This window comes from Rana temporaria, chromosome 3 (genome assembly GCF_905171775.1).
Source record: "Rana temporaria chromosome 3, aRanTem1.1, whole genome shotgun sequence".
In the NCBI taxonomy this organism is placed as follows: domain Eukaryota; kingdom Metazoa; phylum Chordata; class Amphibia; order Anura; family Ranidae; genus Rana; species Rana temporaria.
In genome coordinates this window covers 118,772,463-118,787,242 of record NC_053491.1, presented here as the reverse complement: position 1 = coordinate 118,787,242, position 14,780 = coordinate 118,772,463, and the positions used below count along the sequence as shown (strand labels likewise).

Genomic DNA, 14,780 nt, shown 5'->3' with positions numbered 1-14,780 from the left:
GGATGGGCCCAAGAAGGGGCAGGCAGCTGCAAAATCCACCATTTCTAGGTGGATTAAGCAATTAATCACTCAGGCCTACGGCTTGAAAGGGTTGCCTCCTCCAGTATCATTAAAGGCTCATTCTACTAGGGCCATGGGCGCCTCCTGGGCAGCACACCACCAGATCTCTATGGCTCAAGTTTGCAAGGCGGCAACCTGGTCTTCTGTCCACACATTTACAAAATTCTACAAGTTGGACGTAAGAAGGAATACTGATACTGCCTTCGGGCAGGCAGTGCTGCAGGCTGCAGTTTGAGACCCTCGGATTCCGGGGGCTCCTCTTTTTTTTTGAGTTAAATTTAAAATTTAAGATTATTTTTCTCAACTAAGTTGGATTTATTATGATTTCAGTATACCTCTAAATTAAATCCTTTTGTCTTGGAGATGTTCTCCCTCCCCTCATTGTAAGCATTGCTTTGGGACATCCCATATAGTAATGAATGCCGCTCTGTGTCCCGTGATGTAACGATAAAGAAAAAGAGATTTTTAATACAGCTTACCTGTAAAATCTTTTTCTTGGAGTACATCACGGGACACAGAGCTCCCACCCCTCTTTTTGAGGACCATTTTGGGAGGCATACTGCTTGCTACAAAACTGAGGTACTCCTCCTATGGGAGGGGGTTATATAGGGAGGGGCATTTCCTGTTTGAGATTGCCAGTGTCTATCACCTGAAGGTACTCCATATAACCCATATAGTAATGAATGCCGCTCTGTGTCCCGTGATGTACTCCAAGAAAAAGATTTTACAGGTAAGCTGTATTAAAAATCTCTTTTTTTTTTAATGGCACTCCACATGACTTTGCCACTATTGTTGTGCGACAACCTGCAAAATAATTGTTTTTGTTATTTTTCTGTCAAATTCTGGCAGAAAAATGCTTCTCATTTTCATAAGCTGATGTCCATGAGGCCTAAAAGATGAGAAGGTTTAGTAAAGCTTTTAGGCATAAAAAGCTGCACTTTTGGCCTCATTAACACGGCTGTAAAAAAAAAAAAAAAAATGCATTTAACCACTTCCTTACTGGGCACTTAAACCCCCTTCCTGCCCAGAGGACTTTTTGCGATTCGGCACTGCGTCGCTTTAACTGACAATTACGCGGTCGTGCGACGTGGCTCCCAAACAAAATTGGCGTCCTTTTTTCCCCACAAATAGAGCTTTCTTTTGGTGGTATTTGATCACCTCTGCGGTTTTTATTCTTTGCGCTATAAACAAAAATAGAGCGACAATTTTGAAAAAATAAATAATAAATTTTTACTTGTTGCTATAATAAATAGCTCAATTTTTTTTTTTTTTTTTTTTTTTTTTATCCTCAGTCTAGGCCGATACGTATTCTACATATTTTTAGTAAAAAAAAAAAAAATCGCAATAAGCGACTGGTTTGCGCAAAAGTTATAGCGCCTACAAAATAAGGGACAGAATTATTTATTTTTTTTATACTAGTAATGGCGGCGATCTGCGATTTTTTTTTTTTTTTTTTTTTTTTTTTTTTTATTGCGACTACGACATTATGGCGGACACATCGGACACTTTTGACACATTTTTGGCACCATTCACATTTATACTGCAATCAGTGCTATAAAAATGCACTAATTACTGTATAAATGTGACTGGCAGGGAAGGGGTTAACACTAGGGGGTGAGGAAGGGGTTAAATGTAAGTCCTATATAGTGTTCTAACTGTGGGGGAAGGGGGGTGACTGGGGGAGGTGACCGATCTGTGTCTCTATGTACAAGAGACACAGATCGGTCTCCTCTCTCCCTGACAGCACCGCTTGGCCCCGCCCACTGCAGCTGTGAGCCGCCGGAGACGGAAGAGAGGAATCCGTTGAGTGCCAGGAGCCAAGCTCATATGGTTACATTTGGGCAGATTTTTTACAGAACACAGGGGAAATTATTATAATGGTACAGAGAGGATGAGAGCATTTAATACAAGTGGGTTAACAACCACTTTAATCATTTACCCATCCTCCATTTATAGATCATGTTTCACTCGTAGATACTGTAGTACAGCTTCTTTGGATGGATCTTGCCATTAAAGGTGGGCTAGTTAGGCACTCTTGATGAGTGCCTATCACAACTGCCTCGGTTCTATTTACACCAGCGTCGCTAGATTCCTGGTGGGGGGCCTTTTTATCTTGGGTGTAAAGAGAGGATTTTTAAATAAATGTTTTTCTGCCTATTATATGACTCTTTTTTTTTTTTTTTTTTTTTTTTAACAAATTAGGTTACTGTTTTGTTTTTGGCATTTAAATCTTCTGTTGTGTAGCTCTGTATAAATTGCTCATAATATTTGAATAATTATTATTTTTTTTTTTTTTTTTTTAGGGATCATTGATAGCGAGCATGGTCCTGGGTATCGTGATTTTGCATAAAAGGTGAGCAGTTGTGTCTTCATAAATTCAGTGTTCCTTTATCTCATACACATAGTCGGACTTTTGACCATGCAAAAGTCCGCTGTGAGTCTGTCGGAATTCTGACGGAAAGATAGAGAACAGGTTCTCTAAGGTCCGTCGGACTTCCGACAAAGAAAGTCAGATGGAGACTACACACGGCTGGACTTTTCGAGGGGGGAAAAAAAGCCAGTCAAACTTTTTTTTTTTTCTCGGAATGTCCGGCCGTGTGTACGAGGCATAACTGTACATCGGGAATGACCACTATTCCATGTCTCAAAAATTCTCCTAAGAAGCTAACTGAAAGTGGGCCAATCTGTCCCTGCTTGTTTCAGTAATTTCAGTACTCGGTCATTTTTCTTGCTTGTCAAGCCTATCCTGTATTCAAATTTTGTGATTTATTGGTGCAGTTTAACCCTTTTTTTCGGCCACCAATGGAAGGCATACAGTGGCACAGAACCGCTTCTTGCTGGCCAGGTCAGGTTGGCTGCGTTCTCCCTTGTGCTCTGTGTTAAATTTGACATCAAATTTTGTTTAGTTTTAGTCATAGTATTTTGACTGAAATACCATTTTGGTTTTAGTCCTTCTAAATTGAAACTGAATTTTATTTTCATTTAGCCTTCGTCACTGAAAACATGCAGCTGACGAAAACTATGACAAAAATATTTTCATTGTCGAAATTGACACTGCTTGTGCTATTCAACCAAGCCCTAGCCTCCCCAACAAAGCTGGACAAAAAATTACAAAAATTTAAATTTTAAAAAGAATGACAAATATTGCCACAAATAAAAATAAAATTAGGGGGTGATTAACATGGGCGCTGTGACTTGTACAGCGTGAATGAGCGTTTTGTTTATGCGGCTGGAGCTGAATGCCTATGTTGTTCTATGGGAATGCAGTGACTGTATGACACAGCCGCAGTTCCTAATTTTACAAGCAAGCAGGTGAGTGTCCCCAAATACTCCCTGCCTGTGTTTGGGGCCGTGCCCTTGCACCAACTCTCCTGTCAAATTAGGATAAGCAGCTGTATCAGCATAGAGTAATATAGGCCATCTGCAGGCACCCTTCAGGTGGCCACAGACATATAAACAACTGCTGATTCATGCTGTATGGGCTGCAGTGCCTGTGTGAATGACCGCCAATACCTTATTCTCACACACACACACTGTACTTTTGCATTGGGGAGTCACAGGTATTTGCATACAGCCAAGGACAGCAGCCTGTACAAATCAACAACAGGCTTATAGACAGTGCAGCTATATGCAGGTAACTGCACATCTTGTATGCAAACTGGGCCAGTCTTACATTTCTATATGCATGTAACTGCTTGAAAGTGCGATTACATGTGTGCAACCACTGCATCTGTCAGCCTGTCATTGATTTGTACCGGTGTTCCATCAGATATGGCGTCCCATTTCACAGTTATTTTTAACAGTAAACAGAGATTTGGAAATCCATCGGACTGTTTACATGTTAAATTATAAAAGCAGCGGTGTTCTGTCGGATTAGCAAATCCGTTAGATCAGCAGGTTTGCTGCTGCTTTTATAATTCAACATCTAAACAGTCCGATGGATTTTCAAATCTTGTATTTGACCATATAAGAGCTGTTTACTGTTAAAAATAACTGTGAAATACAAAATTCCGGTGGGTGTAACAAGATGTCCACTTGCCCCCTTCAAGGTGTATCTTTACTGTGGAGGAGTGCGGGGTGTAACAAGATGGTGGCGACGGAACCTTACTTCGGTTACCAATTCTGAAAGGGTCGCCTAATCTGACGGAACACCGGCTGCTGCCCATGGCAGTATGCAAATACCTATGACCCCTTTCACACTGGGTAGTTTTGCAGGCGCTATTGCGCTAAAAATAGTGCCTGCAAACCGACCTGAAACAACTGCTGCTGTGTCTCCAGTGTGAAAGCCTGAGGGCTTTCACACTGGAGCGGTGCGCTAGCAGGTTGGTAAAAAAAGTCCTGCTAGCCACATCTTTGGAGCGGTGTGTATACTGTATTTGCCCATATACCTTTCTGCAGCAAATCGGCAGGAATGCTAATACAGTATCTCCCAAATAAAAACAAGTAAAACAGACATGCAAACCAATGTTGCTTTCTGTTCCGTCTTGAGTTTTTTTCTTGGGCTTGTATATTTGAAGTTCCTTCTCAAATTGGGGCACATTTAAACCTTCTACTAATTTGATAAGTAAATAAAAGAGAGAGGGGGGAGGCGCCATCTAAGTGTAGTATTAAAAAGAAAACCTTTTTATTAAGTATATCATTGGCAACTCGCATAGTGAAGAAAACAACTCGCTCATCAGTGCAGAACACCGCTGGCATCTCAGTCCTATAGATTCATCCAGGCCTTACTATTATAATTTGATGGGTAAATCCTGCTATCTGCGACAGGTAAGCTGCAACATGTTGTTGTGTGTTGTTTTTTGTTTTTTTACGTTTTTAGCTTTAACTAGGGTTGTCCCGATACTAGTATCTGGACCGATACCAAGCATTTGCCCGAGTACTTGTACTAGGGCAAATGCTCTGATGCTTCACCCGATACTTGTACTGTCGGCGGTGATCAGTGCGTGGGGAAGTTACAAGTACCGACCACTGCTGTATAGATTTAAAATTAATTTCTCTGCTTCTCTCTACACCCCTCCCCCCGCGCGGCTTTCAGCTGCTTTAAAATCAGCGGTGATCGGTGCTTGTAACTCCCCCACTCACGATCACCGCTGACTGTCCCGTGTCCCCCTCCAGCCCCTCTCCGTTTTGCTGCAGTCTGTCTCCCTCCCTCCGTGTATCCCGCCGTGTTTCTCTCCCCTTCCGTGCTCCTCCTCCACCCCCTGGAAATGTCAGGATGGAGAGCGGGGTAGGAGCCGGTAAATCCTTGTGTGAGCTGGTGCCATCTGGTGGTGGCCGTTGGTATTACAAGTTAAGCATTACAAGTTTAAACGGCAATTCTAATGTCATTTTTCACTGCCCTCTAATTAGAACCCCCAAACATTATATATATTTTTTATCCTAACACCCTAGAGAATAAAATGACGTTCGTTGCAATACCCTCTGTCACGCCGTATTTGCGCAGCGGTCTTACAAGCGCACTTTTTTTGGGAAAAAATTGCACTTTTTTTTTTATTAAAAAATAAAAAAACAGTAAAGTTATCCCCTTTTTCTCGAGTCGTCTTTCAGGACGGCACCTTGAGAGTAGACTGGCTTCACCTGACAGGAAACACAATCAAAAAGAGGTTTAAAAACCCCGCCCCTTCCCGTGCAACTCAGTTCATGATTGTGTTTCCCCCAGCGAAAACGTTTTTTTGTTTTCTAAAAAGACCTAAGGCCTGGGGCTGGTGGTCCCCCTCCTGGAATATGAGCCATGGGTCCTGGGAGGCCTTGAGCTCAGTGAGGCTATTGCCTGTCCAGAGGGTCTCCCCGTATTGAGGGGGGGGGGAGCTGAAGGAAAACTTTGTTTTGGAAACCCCGCCCTGCTAGGTGTATCTGGGATAGTGGCTACCTCAGAACACCTAGGTGGCTGGAATCCCTCTCTCCCGAGCGTCCTCCTACCTGCTGGGCCGGGTAAAAACGCATCTCCACGCTGTGGACTCGGCTGCTGTTCTCCCAGGCTCGTTTCTCGGTGGAGCCAGCATTTCGACGCTGCGGCGATGGCGGCGCATGGTGATGACGCACTTCCGGTTCCGGTCTTCACCAAAATGGCGGCCGCCATCGGCGTTAGCTCACACGCACGGAGCGCAGCAGGGGAGAGAGTGGTGCCCGATTCGACGGAGCGTGAGGACCGCCCGGCACTAACCGCTGCTGCAGAGGAACCCACCAGGGGTGAGTCTACCTCTAAAAACTTCATTGGGGCACTTGGACTGGGTCCTTATTCCCCACACACCCCCCTTCCCTTCCCCTACTCCTTTTGTATTAAAGCCTTGTCTTTTACTTTCAGGGGAAGAGGTTACTGCCCAGGGGGAGGCTTCTAGTGTTTCTGCTAAACATACATCTAAAGTTAAAAGATGTGGAAATTGTAGCATTAAGCTAGCCACAGACTATTCCAAGCTTTTGTGTGCTAAGTGCATTCAAAAACTCACAGGGAAGGAAACTTCGCTAATAATGAAAGAATTCCTGACAGTTCAGTCAGAGATGCTTTCCACATTAAAAGAGTTTAAGGAAGTCTTGAAAACCAAAGAACCTGATCCCCTAGCACCTGGACCCTCCTCACAGGAAAGCTTATCCACCTCGGCTCCAAAATTATTGAGGGCTAGGGACGTTCTTCTGTCAGACTCTGAGGATTCGGAGGCTCAGGAAAAAGGTCTCATTGATAGCCAGACAGATGAGGAGGATGAAGATGCTAGATCAGGCAAATTCATTTTTTCAGCGGATGACATGGGTGGTTTACTGGCGGCTATCTATACCTCTGAGGGGATTCAGCAGCCGGCCGAACTAGTGTCAGCACAGGATAAGATGTACCAGGGTTTGGCTAAGCCCCAGCCAAAGGTTATCCCAGTTCACCAATCTCTTCAGGACTTAGTTCTAAGAGAGTGGGCTGAACCTGAAAAGAAGTTACTAAGGTACAAAACCTGGAAAAGACGCTGTCCCTTTAAGGAGGAACTAGAAAACAAATTTTTCAAAGTCCCTAAACTAGACGCTTCCCTAGCTCAACTGTCTAGACAGTCTGACCTTTCCTTTGAGGATGCTGGGAATTTAAAAGATTCACTAGACAGACGGGCAGAGACCTCCCTTCGCAGGGCCTGGGAGGCTAATGCGGCAGCCCTTGGGCCCGCCCTGGCCTCATCCTGCATTGCCAGGAATACGGATACCTGGCTATCCAGGATGTTGGAACATATCCCGCAGACTTCAAAGTTTAAGGATATCCGAGATTCCCTTAGAGTCATAGGTAGCGCTGTCGCCTATCTAGCAGACGCATCAATTGAGTCCGCTCGAGCCTCTGCTAAAACGGGCGCTCTTATTAACGCATCAAGAAGGGCACTATGGCTCAAAACATGGGAAGGAGATCTGGCCTCCAAATCCCGTCTCTGTGCCCTGCCCTTTGAGGGATCCCTCCTCTTTGGGACAGGTTTAGACCAGGCTCTAACTAGGGCCTCAGAAAAGGGTAAACGGTTCCCTCCCAAACCTAAACAAAATAGGAGGAGATTTTTTCGAGGCCCCCAGAATAAAAACCGACCTTCAGACCGAAGAGCGGCCTTTAATAGGAGGTGGATCACAGGAAAGGATAAACCAAAAGGGGGAATCCTTTTCCCTGATCCTAAACCCGCTGGGAAAGACTCCAAGTGACTCGAGAGTCGGGGGAAGGCTCTCCCGATTTCTTCCAGCTTGGGAAAGCATAACGCGGAGTCCTCATATTTTGCAGATAGTGAAGGAAGGCTACAGATTGGAATTCCACCATCTTCCCCCACCAATTTTCCTCCTCACTCATTTACCCCAAAATCCTCTCAAAGCGGCAAGCCTTCTAGGGAATGTGTCAGACCTAGCACAACAGGGGGTCATAGTCCCAGTTCCGGTAGACCAACAGGATCAGGGGGTGTACTCTCACATCTTCGTAGTACCAAAACCCTCGGGAAAATTCCCTTTAATCATCAACTTAAAACCCCTGAATACTTATCTCCTCTACAAGAGGTTCCGCATGGAGAACATTTACAGTCTCAAAGGACTTCTTTTAGAAGGGGTATTTATGATAACCATAGACCTGAAGGACGCCTACCTCCATGTCCCCATTTACCAGGACCATCAAAGATTCCTGAGATTCGCCATTGTTTCCCCTCAGGGGATCCAACACTGGCAATTCACCGCTCTCCCCTTTGGGCTTGCCTCCAGCCCAAGAGTTTTCACAAAGGTGCTAGCAGAGGTGGTCGCCTTTCTACATCTGAAAGGCATCTCCCTTGTTCCCTACCTCGACGATCTGCTGCTGTTCAATCCCAGTCGAGCACTTCTTCTCACGGACCTGACCACCGTCCTGACTACACTGGAATCCTTAGGATGGATTATAAACAGAGAAAAATCTTCTCTCCTCCCAGAACAGAGAAATATCTATCTGGGATTCTTAATAGATTCCTTAGAGAAAAAGCTTCTCCTACCAGTAGACAAGGTCCAGAGACTCATCTCAGTGGTCAGGTCTGTCAGGGGAACAGCAGATATTTCACTCAGGGAGATCATGAGGTTGTTGGGACTTATGACCTCATGCATCCCAGCAGTTCCGTGGGCCCAGCTCCACTACAGGCCTTCCTCCTCTCCTCCTGGGACGGGAAGGAAACATCCCTAGACTCCAGGGTCTCCATTCCAGAGTCGGTAAAGAACACTCTAGAGTGGTGGCTCATTCCTCGGAACTTGGAAAGAGGCCTTCAGTGGAACCAGTCAAACCCCCTCAGGATAACCACGGATGCCAGCTCCTGGGGATGGAGAGCCCACATGGCGGGCCTACAGGCCCAGGGTTCCTGGGATCGACACCAAAAGGAAGTCGTCTTCCAACTTCCGAGAATTATCAGCGGTCGGAAGAGCCTTGGAAGCGTTCGAGGAGAGAATCCTGAACCAGGAAATACAAATTCTCTCCGACAACGCGACCACGGTGGCGTTCCTGAACCATCAGGGAGGCACCAGGTCCCGTTCGCTCCTAAGGTTGTCCCTAGAAATTCTAGGCTGGGCAGAACAGAGGGTCCGCTCCCTGTCAGCAGTTCACATCAGGGGAGTCCTAAACCTAGAAGCGGACTTTCTAAGCCGCCAACCCATTCTCCAGGGAGAGTGGGAACTAAGTCAGGAGGTCTTCGATTGGGTATGTCATCATTTCGGCATCCCAGAAATAGACCTCTTTGCTCACAGGAGGAACAAGAAGATAGAAAGGTTCTTCTCCCTCTCCCGGGATCAGGGATCGGAAGGTGTGGACGCGTTGGCCCAGGCCTGGACATTTTACCTAGCCTATGCCTTCCCTCCTCTGAATCTGATCCCGAGGGTATTGCAAAAACTGAGTCGTTCACAAGGGAAGCTGATCCTGATCGCTCCCTGGTGGCCCAAAAGATCTTGGTTTCCAATGTTAGAACAGTGGTCAGTCCTTCCTCCCCTCCCTCTCCCGGTCCGGGTGGACCTTCTGCGGCAGGGGCCGATCTTTCATCCAGAGCCAGGCTTTTTCAGTCTGACGGCCTGGTACTTGAGAGGTGGAACCTGCAGCGGAAGGGTTGCTCAGAGAAGGTAATAGATACCCTCTTAGCGAGTCGTAAGGAAGTTACCAGGAAGATCTATGCCAAGACCTGGGGAGTGTTTTCACGCTGGTGCGCGGCAAGACAAGCTCCACTACCCGAAATATCAGTTATCTTGGAGTTCCTTCAGGAAGGGGTAGATCTAGGTCTAGCTACGAGAACCCTAAGAGTACAGGTTGCCGCCTTGTCCTACTTTTTAGACAAGAGGCTGGCTCTGGATCCTCTTATTAAGAGGTTCCTGATGGCCAGGGATAGGTTGTCACCTATACAGATATCCAGAGTTCCCCCTTGGGACCTCTCCCTGGTGTTAGATCAGCTATCCAAACCTCCGTTTGAACCGATAGACAGCATTCCGGTTAGGCTGTTAGTATTTAAATTCTCCTTTCTTTTGGCCATCACCACGGCCAAAAGAATAGGAGACATGCAAGCGCTCTCAATCAAAGAGCCTTATTTTCGTTTATTTGAGGACAGGGTAGTCCTAAGTCAGGATCCCCTGTACCTACCTAAGGTGGCAACGAAGTTCCATAGGTCACAAGAAATTATACTTCCTTCTTTTTGCGCAAACCCACAGAATGAAAGAGAACGAACCTTTCATTGTTTGGATGTAAGACGCTGTTTGTTAATTTATTTAGAAAGGGTGAGCGAGTTCAGACGCTCATCACACTTGCTAATCAACTTTTCAGGACAGAAAAAGGGTTGCCAAGCATCTAGAGCCTCCATATCTAGATGGATAAGACAGGAAATTTCAGTAGCATACAGTAAGGCTGGCAAAACAGTACCTAAAGTCAAGGCACATTCCACGAGATCTATAGCAACCTCCTGGGCAGAGAGAGCAGGAGTTTCAGTGGAACAAATCTGTAGATCAGCAACGTGGTCAAGCCAGAACACCTTTCTAAAACACTACCGAGTGGAACTCCTGTCACCCCAAGACTTGACGTTTGGCAGAAGAGTCCTGCAGGCAGTGGTCCCGCCCTAAGGTAGGCCTGAGGGTTACTTGCTTATCTCTCAAGGTGCCGTCCTGGAAGACGACTCGAGAAAATACCAGTTACTTACCGGTAGCTGTTTTTCTATGAGTCTTACAGGACGGCAGGCCTATTTCCCACCCTGATGACTTTGTATGGTTTGTATTTTCATATACTGGTTCCCGTGCTCTTATGGTGGTTACTTTATCACGAACTGAGTTGCACGGGAAGGGGCGGGGTTTTTAAACCTCTTTTTGATTGTGTTTCCTGTCAGGTGAAGCCAGTCTACTCTCAAGGTGCCGTCCTGTAAGACTCATAGAAAAACAGCTACCGGTGAGTAACTGGTATTTTTTATTTTTTTTTATATTATAAAAGATAATGTTACGCCGAGTAAATTCATACCCAACATGTCACGCTTCAAAATTGCGTCCGCTTGTGGAATGCCGACAAACTTTTACCCTTTAAAATCTTCATAGGCGACGTTTAAAAAAATCTACAGGTTGCATGTTTTGAGTTACAGAGGAGGTCTAGGGCTAGAATTATTGCTCTTGCTCTACCAATCGCGGAGATACCTCACATGTGTGGTTTGAACACCGTTTACATATGCGGGCGCTACTCACGTATGTGTTCGCTTCTGCGCGCAAGCTCGTTGGGACGGGGTGCGTTTTCTGGCTCCTAACTTTTTTAGCTGGCTCCTAGATTCCAAGCACATTTGTCAAACCCTGCTGAAACATTGTAACCTGTGTTTACAATGTTTCAGTTTATGAATGAAGAGAAGATGCTGTCTTCTCTCCTTTCATTTTCAGCGCAGCTGATGCTGCTGAAAAAGGGACAGGGGAACATGTGTCCCTTTCCCTGTCTCAAAGGGAAGATGTCAGAGGTCTGATATCTCACCAAAGCCCCCCAACAGGGCTGAAATAAATAAATAAAGAATAAAAAAACAAAAGAATACAAATTATTATAGAAAATAAAAAAAAATTAAGAAAAAACACACTGACACGATCCCCCCCCCCCCCTTAAAAAAAAAGAAAGCATTATAAATAAAAAAAAATGGAAAAAATTAAAAACAAATTGTTTAAAGATTAAAAAAAAAAACTACTGACACATGTGCCGCTGTCACATGAGATTAAAAAAAAGTATCGGTATTCGGTATCAGCGAGTACTTGGGGGGGGGAAAAAAGTATCGGTACTTGTACTCGGTCTTAAAAAGACCACAGGACAACCCTAGCTTTAACACAAATCAACTATAGTTTTAAAGCAGTAGCAGTGTGAAAATGTGTTGTCTTTTGGGGGTCCACATGGCTCTAACAGTAACTAAAATCCACTATGCCTCTCTGGCTTCTTCTCCAAACCAATAGTGATATGCTAATAGAAACGATATGATCTGTAATAAATGTTGATACTGAAATGCTGGAATTCACATAACTCCTTTCCTTTCCTAGCCTTGACTCAAATTATGTATTGTTGAGTTTGCTGGCAACTTGGTAGCATATTAAAGCTGAACTCTAGGCAGATATTATAGACACAAATACACCTGTAATCATTTAATAAATAATGAAATGCATTTTGTTAAATGCAAGCAGAGTAGTGTAAGTACCTGGACATGACCTCGTATCAGCCTCTTGCAATTCCTGTTCAGCAGAGCGGAAGTGTGGGAGGAAGGAGGAGGTGAGTCAATCATTTCATGTACTGACAACGCATGTGGCTAGGAGGAAAACGCAGAGGAACAGAGAGATCCGCTCATTACTGTGCTGCTTCTCCTTTTTATTGTCCTGTCACAGGCAGATGAGAATCCAGGACAGACTGGGCTCAGAAGAAGTCGGTTAAATGATGCTAGCGATCAAGCTGAGAACATCTTCTGTTGTAAAATAAGTACTACAGGGGAGAGCTCCTGATTCAAAATTAATATTGCAGTTAAAGCTTTTTCTTGGCTATCTTAAAATAGGCTATTAAAGTGAATCTAGAGGCTGAATTTTTATTTATTTTTTACCTTCATGCATTCTATGCATGAAGGCAGAAACCTTGTGTGTTCAGCAGCTCTACCAAATACTCACCTAAGACTCCACTTGATCCAGCGATGTGCACAAGTCTCTGCTATCCCAGGCCTCCCTCTCCTCATTGGCTGAGACAGCAACGGGAGCCATTGGCTCTCGCTACTGTCAATTACAGCCAGTGAGCAAATGAGGAGAAAGTGGGGGATGCATAGAGCAGGGCTCAGGAGTGAGCATGCAACAGTGCTGCCATATCAAGCGGCTTGCTATTGGGGGCACTGGTCAAAGGGGAGGAGCCAGGAGCGCTGGTGGGGGACCTGAGAAGTGGCGGATCAGGGCTGCTCTGTTGCAAATCACTGCAGAGCGCAGGTAAGTATGACACCATTGTTTTTTTGTTTTTTTTTAAATAGGCAAACCTTTAATACCACTTACATTTTTATCTTGTTACTTTGGCATGATTTTCGCTTTAAGGATTTAGGCAAATCTCAGAATAATAACAAAACAAATTATACATTCACAAGATGTTCATGCAGTTGTATACTGCATATTTGACTGAATTCAGAGTTCTTTAAATATACACATTAAGACCCCTTTCACACTGAGCCACCCATAGCTTCGGCGGTAAAACACTGATCTATTTACCGCCGTCGCTATGGGCGGATTTGCGGCGGGGGGGTTAAAAAACCTCCCACTAGCGGCCGAGAAAGGGTTAAAACCGCTCGCAATGCGCTGCTGAAGCAGCGCATTGTGGGCGGTATAGCCGCGCTGTTCCATTGATTTCAATGGGCAGGAGCGGTAAACGCACCTCCTCCTCGCTCCTTCACCGCTCCAAAGATGTGGCTAGCAGGACTTTTTTTACCGTCCTGCTAGCACACCGCTCCAGTGTGAAAGCCCCTAGGGCTTTCACACTGGAGACAATGGAGCAGCTGTTTGAGGGCGGATTGCAGGCGCTATTTTTTTAACGCTATAGCGCCTGCAATACACCCTCAGTGTGAAATGGGTCTAAGAGCCAAGGAAGGATAATGTGCTGAAAACATGCTGGATTGACAGACTCAATTAGGGAATTTTGTACATACAGTGCATCCGGAAAGTATTCACAGCGCTTTTTTCCACATATTGTTATGTTACAGCCTTATTCCAAAATGGATTAAATTCATTATTTTCCTCTAAATTCTACAAACAATTCCCCATAATGACAGTGTGAAAGAAGTTTGTTTTAAATCTTTGCAAATTTATTAAAAATAAAATTGGAAAAAAAATAACATGTACATAAGTATTTACTGCCTTTGCTCAATACTTTGTTGAAGCACCTTTGGCACCAATTACGGCCTCAAGTCTTGTTGAGTATGATGCTTTTCACACCTAATTTTGGGCAGTTTCCCCCCTTTTTGTTTTTTTTTGTATTGCAGGGCCTCTTAAAGGGGTTGTATGAGTTTGTATTTATTTTTTTAAATAACAAACATGTTATACTTGCCTCCACTGTGCCGTTCGTTTTGCACAGAGTATCCACAATGCCTCTGTTCTGGGGTCCCTTGACGGCTGTCTCGGCTCCTCCCCGCAATGGCTAACCCCCCTCTGGGAAGCTCTCCCCCAAGGGGGGGGTTAGCTTGCGCGTGCGCTCCCTGTCATACACGCTGCATCCATAGACACAGTGTATGAGTCGTCCCGCCCCCGGCGGCCGCGTCATTGGATGTGATTGACAGCAGCGCGAGCCAATGGCTGCACTGCTATCAATCTATCCAATCAATGGCCAGACTCTGTGGAGAGAATGCATTAAGGTCAAAAAACATGAACCTTTACAACTCCTTTAAGCTCCATCAGGTGTAAGCTCCATCAGGTTGGATGGACCGTGTTGGTGCAGAGCCATTTTCAGATCTCTCTTGAGATGTTCAATCGAGTTCAAGTCTGGGCTCTGGCTGGGCCACTCAAGGACATTCACGTTATCTTGGCTGTGTGCTTGGGGTCATGTTGGAAGATGAACCTTCGCCCCAGTCTGAGGTCCAGAGTGCTCTGGAGCAGGTTTTTATCAAGGATGTCTCTTTCTTTCATCTTTCCCTTGATCCTGACTAGTTTCCCAGTTCCTGCTGCTGAAAAAGTTCCCCACAGCTTGATGCTGCCACCACCATGCTTCACTGTAGGGATGGTATTGGCCAGGTGATGAGCGGTGCCTGGTTTCCTCCAGACATGACGATTGCCATTCAGGC

At 45.2% G+C, this 14,780-nt stretch overlaps 1 protein-coding gene across 1 annotated transcript in view; it reads left to right on the top strand.

Moving 5' to 3' along the window:
* Positions 1-14,780, top strand: part of SLC35B4 (solute carrier family 35 member B4) — a 51,073-nt gene that overhangs the window by 11,326 nt on the left and 24,967 nt on the right. The window contains exon 4 of the mRNA XM_040343315.1: positions 2,364-2,413. Coding sequence (XP_040199249.1) covers positions 2,364-2,413 — 50 coding nt within the window. The remainder of the gene's footprint in view (positions 1-2,363; positions 2,414-14,780) is intronic.